Genomic DNA, 10,505 nt, shown 5'->3' on the forward strand with positions numbered 1-10,505 from the left:
GATGGAGAAAATCTTGTCCTAGACCCTATGTAACTAACAGAACTTTCGAATATCCGGCAATATAACTGATGATTATGATTGATGATGGTACATATGTGAGGTACCTTACTAAAACCAAGGTAATATTTTATTAGTATGTTACTTGTTAATAGAATGTGGTATAGATACTATCCCAAATACCACTTATAATGATTTTTATACTCTTGCAACCAGTTGCTACAGAGTTTATTATAGTTTCGTTCACCGAACGGTAATACGTATCACCTAAAACGAATCTAGATAGATATAGGGTTATTTATATATAAACGATCAGTATGACGAGAAAAGTTGAAATCTGGTTGACTGTCTGCATGTCCGTCCGTCCATCCGTGCAAGCTGTAACTTGAGTCAAAATTGAGATATCTCGATGAAACTTGGTATGTGGGTTCCTTAGTACAAAAGAAAATTCGAGTTCGCAGGTGGGCGTAATCGGACTACTGCCACGCTCTCAAATCGCCATTAATCGAAAACTAAAAAAGGGACATAACTAATCACCAAATTAAGATATAAAGCTGTAATTTAGTGCAAAGGATCGCAGAAGCAAGGGACATTTTTTGGAAATTTGTTAAAAATTGGGCGTGGCCCTGCCCTCTAACAAGTTTAATGTACATATCTCCTAAACCACTTAAGCTACAACAACGAAATTTGCTGAGTACTAATCGTAAAAGAACTTCCACCGCTAATGTAAAAATGGATGAAATCGGAAGATAACCCCGCTCACTTCTTATATAACTGTACTGTTCAGAACTACTAAAATCGCAATAAATCAATAACTAATTACACTAAAGACATTAAATTTTACCACCGCGATCGTATGAGATATCTTTATGGGAGTCGGTGAGAAAATTTTTTTGGTTAAAGCTCATATCTCGGGACCCGACCAACCGATTTCGGTAAAATTTAGTACGTGGCATTCTTCTAACGTTCTTATGTCACATTGTGAAAATGGACAAATCGGACAGCAACCGCGCCTACTTTCCATACAGCACAATCAAGAAGCAAATAATACTATAACAAGATAAAACTTTGCACTAATAATGTTTTTAGTACATATGTGCCACCTTATGACCAAACATTGTTTAAATACAATAAAAACTGTTCAAGTCTCTAGGTACCGAATATTTTGATACCGGTTGACTTTTGATCGAAAATGTCAGTCAATGTGTCATATATAGAACTGTATTTAAGGGATAATCCTTGTCTTATAATGCTGTGTCCATATGTCATATACTTAATATAAAGATTTTCGAACTTCCGGGTGACTTTGTATCGCATATATCGGCCAATATGTGTGTTATCCCAATGAAAATAAGGGAGCGGGAGTTGCAGAGTATAAACTGTTCGATTCCACTCGAAATTTGCCCTTCCTTACTTGTTCTAGCAAATTTTATGCCGATTATGTCGTTCATTATTTGAGTTATACATATATTTAAAAATTAAAAATACGTTTTCAAGTATACCTGAGCAATATCTAACTTAATGCAATACGCCGCCAAAACCGCTTGGAATCTTTTCGTCTTACCACCTGACCTTAAACCGTGCAGGTTTGCAAACAATGATATTTTCACGAAAATTATTGCCCTATTCTAAAAATATTTGGTTTTCTACCCGAACTTAGCCCTTACTTTCGTGTTTACTAAGATTTGTTCAGATTTGTTTGATTCAGTTTAGTGTTCGTTTTCGCTGATTAACAATAGAGTGAAAGCAATCGTATTGCGGTGATTGCTTTACATCAATAACTGTAAAAAAGCGCACGTAAAATGTGTAAGTGTCGCATGAAACTTTATATCTCCAAAATGTTTTTTCACTGCACTACGATCATTTTTCCCTATCGTCTATAGTTTATGACAAAACGAAAAGTGGTCATATTCACGTGATTCCAAACAATTTAACCACAAAAACGAACGCATCCTTTGAAAACCATATTATGTCTAGGGAAATGGATATATCGACCATCTGTCTGTATATATACGAACTAGTCCCTCAGTTTTTAAGATATCCTTTTGAAATTTTGCCTACGTCATTTTCTCTTCGAGAAGCTGCTCATTTGTCGGAACGCCCGATATCGGACCACTATAACATATAGCTGCCATATAAACTGATCGATCGGAATCAAGTTCTTGTATGGAAAACTTTCACATTTGACAATGTATCTTCACGAAATTTGGTATGAGTTATTGTTTGTAAAAATAATATGACATCTGAAGAAATTGTTCATATCGGCTTACTATAGCATATAGCTGCCATACAAACTGAATGATCGGAATCAAATGCTGGTATGGAAAACTTTTGCATTTGACAAGATATATTTACGAAATTTGGTATAAATTATTTTCTAAGGCACCAATGTAATCTGTGAAGGGTATATTAGCTTCGGTGCAGCCGAAGTTAACGTCTTTTCTTGTTTCAATTAGCAAAGCAACAAAACCTACGCAAAAAAATGTTATTCCATGAACACCATCCAACTGCTGTAATGAGGTTAAAACTGGGGCAAAGAAGTATTTGCAGGATGATTTAGAAATATTGCTGAAGCAGTAAATCAATACTCTCTTCGTTCAATCTTTCACAAAGATTCCTCTTAGCACACAATGCAAAATCCACCTTGCAGGGGCTGAAAGAAGTATTCCAGAGGATTGACGGTCTGGAAGCTATATTAGTATATCCGCAATTAGGATCATTCGTTTAGATCTACACATGATGGTTTATTCCGTTTATCTACATAACTTATTGGATAATTCCGGTTAATATTCCAAATTCTAACTTTTTTGATATATAGTGACAAAAACTAAATTTCAAATTAAGATATATAGTTCATGAATATAATTCTTTCTACCTACAGACACGGACGAAGGGATGATGACTCTGCAGAATCAATACTACTGCCGCCGATAACATTACCAAGACATGTAATCGATACACTTGAGAATGATGAAAATCCTCGCGTTACCTACCACATAAAGAAACTTAATTAAGTGGAGGGCCTCGGCTTTACTGGATTTATCTTACATGTCGAAAAATTCAATGAATCTGATTATAATGGGAAACAGAGAAATTGAAAAAATTTTAGATTTTTTGTTACGGACGCTTATATTTTATATAAAAGGATCATTATACCATTATGATATGTTTGCGAATATTACTTACTATGTTTTAACGGTAGATAGTAGGAACTTCTCCAATAAGTACTATATATGTATATTAGGTAGTCGAAAAAGTCCTTTCGTATTTTGTCAATAGATTTTGAACATTGTGTCATACCAAAGACTCTTGGAAAGGTTCATTTAACCAAAACAAAATTTAATTCGGGGAAGTACAATGTTCAAATGTTCCAAAATGAGTGAAAATAAGGGATAAATTCGCTATATTTTGAAATTTTTGTGTAAAAAAGGGAAGAATGCCAAGCAAGTTATGAATGAAATTTGTGTAGTTTAAGGGGTTCGTTTAACACAACAATGGTTCGGTCGCTTCCGTTCTGGAAATTTCAAAATTTCGATTTACACTAATGAAAGTTTTACACTGAAGGAATAATGTCTCTAGTGGAAAAATGGCAAAAAGTGGTCGACCAAAAATGGTATATATTTGTTTAGTTATTTATTAGTATAAATATAAAAAAATAAGTTAAAGTTTGATTAGAAATACGAAAAGACTTTTTCGACTCCCCAATATTTTTAACTTTATGGCACCAACATTTACTGAAATGGTGTTTAACTAGGATGTTTCAATTGTTGTAGTGATCAGAACTCAGAGGTTGTTTTCAATTTAATATAACAGTAGCTCTAGGATACGAACTGCTGCGATAGGGGAGCACTTCTGAGAAAGCGATGATAGTGTACTAAATTTTAGGCGGTATTTGAAGTAATGTTATGGATATGCTTTAATAAGTTTAATGAGAAATCAAATCTAAATAAAAGGGGGCTTATGTGCTGCAGTTTCCAGAATCCTTCCAAAGTTATTATCAGTTGGTAAGCTCAAACAAACCACCTCTTCTTTTACTGGAGACAGCAAAGTAGCTTGATACATTTTCTTGCGCTGGAATCTAGTATTACAGACAACCATATTTCAGTCCCCTGGTGCTAATCAGTGTTACGTACGATCAAAAATGATGATCTGATACTCTGAGTCTTTCTCCCAGTGGCAGTGCGGGTATTGGCTTTTGCACCATCCTGCATTAATCCGAAATTATATTTTACCCCATTTTGTCTTAATACCCGTTACATTTGAATAGCAAATACCACGGAAACCGCGTCTCAACTGACCACTTTTATCATTCCAACTGACCACCGAGAATCCAAATAATGCTCAATAAAAGTTTATTAATTAAGTATCCTTAAAAAGTGACACTTTCTGTGAACTATCTACTTGTTATACAAAGGGCTTGAGTTTGTCGTACACAGCCTAGTTTTCTGTTAGAATAACGCCGTTGCTTCAAAGCAATGTATTGATAAGTGTTTCGGCAAATGCGTATGTTCCAGCATATTCCACGACTAAGTACAAGAGCTACAAATGGTGGAATTTTGGTAGGTAACGGTAAACTGAAATTAAATGAGTTAATATTATCAGAAGATCAAGTCTTCATCAAATGACTCGCTGAAAAAGATTTTACTCAAGAGAGAGATCAAGATGAAAGCAAAGTTCTATTTTGAAGTCGTCGATGCTTACACTATCCAACTGGTATAGAATTGTTGGATAACCGTTATTGATTCTTCGCCATTCGAAAGATATATTTTCACTCAAAAACAAAAAACAACGCAGTAAATATAAAGGAAAGAATTTGTAAAACTTAATATTGATGAAAGCGGATGTATATGCGACATCGAAGTTGCTGTAACTAACCGTACGTATAATAGCGTTTATTTATGCAACATAAATTTATATATATATAGTATATATGTATATTGTATGTGTGTGCATGTGTAATTTGACTGTGCGCCTCAGCGAAGCATATGAAATGTATAAATTATATGCAGATGCAATTTTTCGTAACGTTTTCATTTTGTTGATAAAAAGATCAAGCAGCTGCAGCAACAATGTCAGTAGATAAAAGATAACAACTGTTAGCAACAACAAATGCAAGCAGGCAGGCGGGCAAAATCAAAAGTTTTACGAAATTTTCAGCTCAACTCAACGAATGAAAATTATGTAAATATGATGGTGCCGCAAAATGTTCTGTACTCTCCTACACGTACTATATTCAGCATCATCTCTGAATTGTGTTGAGCTGTGTAAGGACACCATACGGTAGAGTTTACCTCACCTCGTTCTCTTTAGATTCGACCTAGAGTGTGCCGCAACCTACACCAAGCGAAAACTCAAACAAAATTTTAAGGCAACGAGGAGAGCATGTTGCTGTAATTTCGCTGAAAATTCCACACAAAATAGGGAAAATCAACGCATTGCCGAAAAAGTTTCACCACACTTTTTATTAGTGATTGAGTTTCTGGCATGAAGCAACGCAAATTTAATATGAATTTATGTAAAATCATCAGAGGAACATCTTAATCATAAGAATTCGTGTTGACTTTTATTGGGTTAAAAATTAAGCAGCGCTTTATGCATCCAAGCACCATACATAATAAGTTATGTGCATATATATACATATTGTATATTATATCCATACTAAGATCTTTGAATTTAAATTTCGCACGGAAGCTCATTCGTCGAATTTTTTTTCTAAGTTGGTATGACTGTCCCTGATATCTGAGCCAAACGTCACATCAAAATGAAAATTAGTGTTTAGTATTCGTTTGTCTTTCTGACGCACATAAAGGGCTTTCGGCGGTTTTTACGATGAGTGAAATCATTCAACAAACAAGTTCCATTAAATTTCTGGTGCCGAACCGTTCAGAATGTTGGAAAAGGCCTTCTGTGATAATTGTTCATCGCGAGCAAGTGTTATTGATTGGTACAAATTATTCAAACAGAGTCGAGATGTGTGATACGTTGACGACGAACCACGTCCAGGAAGGTCATCAACATCAACTGATGATCACGTCAACAAACTAAAGGAATTGGTGCTAGAGAATCGATTATCAGTCAGAGTCAGTCTTACTGGAATCGTTGAAATATCGGAAGGATCAGTGAAAACCATTTTGAAAGACCAGTTAAGCCTATGAAAAGTAAAAGCACGATTGGTTTCAAAATCACTCAAATTTTTTGAAGAAACAGCGTCGCATTAACGTCTGTGAAACAAAGCTTTCCGACTACCAGTATGTCATGAATCGTATTATTACTGTCGATAAGTCGTGGATCTATGCTTACGACCAGGAAACAGACGATAAATCTGCGAAATATCGTGGCAAAAGTGAGCCGAAGCCAAAAAATCCCCGTGAAAGCGGGTCAAGATTCAAGGTTACAGGGTTTGTTCGGAAAGTAATAAGACTGAATCGATTTAGAAAAATTTATTGAACCAATCTTTATAATTCTTTAAAAGCTTTCAAAATATGTTCCTTCTGCGTCGCGATTTCTAAGCATTGAAGGCGTCACGGAGGCATCCTCAGGAATAGCCTTGAGATCCAAGGTGCATTCTGCTTTGTCACAAAATGTTTGTCTCTCATCGGCCTTTACAGGCAAGGAAACAAAAAAAGTCCGAGGGCTACATCTGGGCTGTAGGGCGGCTGCGGAAGCGTTGGGATGTCGGCCTTGGTTATGTAGCTGTTTACAAAAGAAGCGGTGTGAGCCGGAGCGTTGTCGTAGTGCAACTTCCAATGTTCAAGTGCTCCGTCACAATGTCATGAACCACAGATTTTGATAAATTTAACATCTGGGCAATTAAACGAATACATACTCTTGTAGAATCCCCAGAGGTGATCTAGTGACTGATGCCCAGAGCATACTAAAATAATGAAGGGTACACTTCTGCAGCTTGCTGAATGACAGTGAAAGCATAACACCAGGAGATGGTAAACCTGATTCCCCAATCGTTGACAATGGAATGGAATGGAACATGACGCCCAAAAAGTTCAATAAAAACAATATTAATCAGTATTGAAGTGAATTCAGAGATTCCTCAAAACATTTGGGCGTAAGAGCTTGATAACTTTTTAAAAAAAAAAAAAAATAAAAACAGGGATTTTGCCCAAAACACTTTTCAACTTTTAAAAACAATATTGACAATAGTTTCAAGTTGTCTGCCCAGATAATGAAGTGAAGAATCAAAGTTGTCAGATATGAGGGAAAACTTCTCTGAATGACATGAGAAGGTGAAGCGGGAGAAAGAAGATCGAAATGCTCTGCTTTCATATAATTAACAATTGGTTCAGTTACGATATTAAAATGAAGATGTCACATAGATGTGTCGTCAGGCATATCGACACAATGCTGGAACTAAAGATATTGAAGATTACTGTAGAATCTTAATTTATGTACCATTTCTCGACGTTTACACTATATTTGTGATTTACAAAGGCAATTTGAACAAGTAGGGAAGGGCCAAGTTCGAGTGTCACCGAACATTTTATACTCTCGCATGATAAAGTGATAATCGAGATTTCATTATACGTCATTTACATATTTTTCAAATACCGTATTTTTGTAAAGTTTTATTCCGCTATCATCATTGGTTCCTAATGTACTATATATTATACAGAGAAGGCATCCGATGGAATTCAAAATAGCGTTATATTGGAAGAAGGCGTGGTTGTGAACCGATTTCACCCATATTTTGTACATGTCATCAGGGTGTTAAGAAAATATTATATACCGAATTCATTGAAATCGGTATAGTAGTTCCTGAGATATGGTTTTTGGTCCATAAGTGGGCGAGGCCACGTCCATTTTAAATTAAAAAAAAAAGCCTGGGTGTAGCTTCCTTCTGCCATTTCTTCCGTAAAATTTAGTGCTTCTGACGTTTTTGTTAGTCGGTTAACGCACTTTTAGTGATTTTCAACATAACCTTTGTATGGGAGGTGGGCGTGGTTATTATCCGATTTCTTCCATTTTTAAACTATATATGGAAATGCCTGAAGAAAACGACTCTGTAGAGTTTGGTTGACATAGCTATAGTAGTTTCCGAGATACGTACAAAAAACTTAGTAGGGGGCGGGGCTACGCCCACTTTTCCAAAAAAAATACGTCCAAATATGCCCCTCCCTAATGCGATCCTTTGTGCCAAATTTCACTTTAATATCTTTATTTATGGCTTAGTTATGACACTTTATAGGTTTTCGGTTTCCGCCATTTTGTGGGCGTGGCAGTTGGCCGATTTTGCCCATCTTCGAACTTGACCTTCTTATGGAGCCAAGGAATACGTGTACCAAGTTTCATCATGATATCTCAATTTTTACTCAAGTTACAGCTTGCACGGACGGACGGACAGACGGGCGGACAGACGGACGGACGGCCAGACAGACATCCGGATTTCGACTCTACTCGTCACCCTGATCACTTTGGTATATATGTATAACCCTATATCTGACTCTTTTAGTTTTAGAACTTACAAACAACCGTTATGTGAACAAAACTATAATACTCTCCTTAGCAACATTGTTGCGAGAGTATAAAAACACAAATCAAATTCAAAGCTTTGGACATTTATCCTTGAATTATGAGTTCGACGAGGAGATGCGCACAAAATTATACAAATTTTATGAAAAAATTTTCTATTGTTCTGAACCAATTTTCATTTCTGAAAAAAAGAAATGAGAAAGTAAATTTAACACCTTTGCAAGTAGCATCCATAGGTTATGCTAATGAGCTGCAGGTTAAAAATATGAATTTCGCGTAAGCTGTTATAATTTTAATTTGCCGCTCCCTTGGGATGGTTGTGAATTAAATTGTGGAATAAAAACCTTGTGTGGGATACTATGAAGTTTATCTACAAAATTGTCTATCGTGTGTTGCATGCTAATCACGGCATTTTAGCTGGCCGACAGTGCAGCTTAAGTACATATAGTACATTATCTGTTACTTAAACATTCCCATATAGTATACGTTACAGACATGCTACCAGCAGTATCATGGTAAGGAAAAACAAAACAAACAATCAGTGCCTCAGATCAAAGAAGCACAAGCGAAGCAATTTGGTATTTGAACCAGGTAAATGTGTGTATGTATGACTTAATATCTCCAAAAAGATAGAGAAGGGTTCTTCTTTTGGGTAAAATTTTCGAAATTCCGAATTTTCATCTTCCTACTTTAAAGAAGACTTAGGAAATAATTATGATTTGGCTGGGTAAATGCCTAGATACAAGAGCACTACAGTTACAATTGTTGGAGTAGAAGACCCAAGGAAACGATGATGGTAAAATTTTTGGTGTTATAATACCTAAAATATTAGACCAAAAAGTGTTAAAAAGTTCTTAATCCCAAGTTCCAGCCGAGTTGTATCATATCATATTTGAAAGGTTTATTTTCTTACTAGATTGAAAATAAAAATCAGAACCAACATCTTCAGTTTTCAAACAATATTGTATGAACCTATCGAAAAACAATTAAATTCCTTTCAAAGAATTTTTTGAAAAAATAAGTTAGGCCAGGGTAAATAATATTTGGAAAAAATAAATTCGTAGCAGATTGAAAGCTCGGAAACGAAAGATAAGCATTACAAACATAACAAACATTAAGAACGAACTGTGGTCGGGAAAAGGAAGGATTGGCTGAATTTTTAAGGGTTAAGAATGGCTTATCGCAATTTCCGTCGAAATTTCCTATAGAAAAAAGTGATATAGCAAAGTTGTTGGTAATGAAAATACTTACTATATAACTTCTGTACATACTTTTTTCACACAATCTCAAAATAACCAAATCTTTTGGTGTTTCATTTGGACCTTGCACAAAGCCAATTACTTTCACGAAATTTGATAGGAACTTACCTTCTCTTATGTCCCAAACATACTGTATTGCTTTTTATACTCTCGCAACAATGTTGCTAAGGAGAGTATTATAGTTTTGTTCACATAACGGTTGTTTGTAAGTCCTAAAACTAAGAGAGTCAGATATAGGGTTATACATATATACCAAAGTGATCAGGGTGACGAGTAGAGTTGAAATCCAGATGTCTGTCTGTCCGTCCGTCCGTGCAAGCTGTAACTTGAGTAAAAATTGAGATATCATTCATACTAGGTACATGTATTTATTGGCTCCATAAGAAGGTTAAGTTCGATGATGGACAAAATCGGCCAACTGCCACGCCCACAAAATGGCGAAAACCGAAAACCTATAAAGTGTCCTAACTAAGCCATAAATAAAGATATTAAAGTGAAATTTGGCACAAAGGATCGAATTAAGGAGTGGCATATTTGGACGTAATTTTTTTGGAAAAGTGGGCGTGGCCTCGCCCCCTACTAAGTTTTTTGTACATATCTCGGAAACTACTATAGCTATGTCAACCAAATTCTATAGAGTCGTTTCCTTCAGGCATTTCCATATACAGTTCAAAAATGGAAGAAATCGGATAATAACCTCGCCCACCTCCATACAAAGGTTATGTTGAAAATCACTAAAAGTGCGTTAACCGACTAACAAAAACG

General features: G+C 35.6%; 2 protein-coding genes across 2 annotated transcripts in view; both read left to right on the forward strand.

Moving 5' to 3' along the window:
- The window catches only part of LOC126752973 (uncharacterized), a 58,032-nt gene extending 54,914 nt beyond the window's left edge, over positions 1-3,118 (forward strand). Inside the window, exon 14 of the mRNA XM_050464025.1 lies at positions 2,879-3,118. Within this exon, the coding sequence (XP_050319982.1) occupies positions 2,879-3,011 (133 nt within the window). The 3' untranslated portion in view covers positions 3,012-3,118. The remainder of the gene's footprint in view (positions 1-2,878) is intronic.
- LOC126754039 (dual specificity protein kinase splA) overlaps positions 1-10,505 on the forward strand; it is a 588,793-nt gene that overhangs the window by 405,927 nt on the left and 172,361 nt on the right. The window lies entirely within an intron of this gene.

Source organism: Bactrocera neohumeralis, chromosome 3 (assembly GCF_024586455.1).
Source record: "Bactrocera neohumeralis isolate Rockhampton chromosome 3, APGP_CSIRO_Bneo_wtdbg2-racon-allhic-juicebox.fasta_v2, whole genome shotgun sequence".
Lineage (NCBI taxonomy): Eukaryota > Metazoa > Arthropoda > Insecta > Diptera > Tephritidae > Bactrocera > Bactrocera neohumeralis.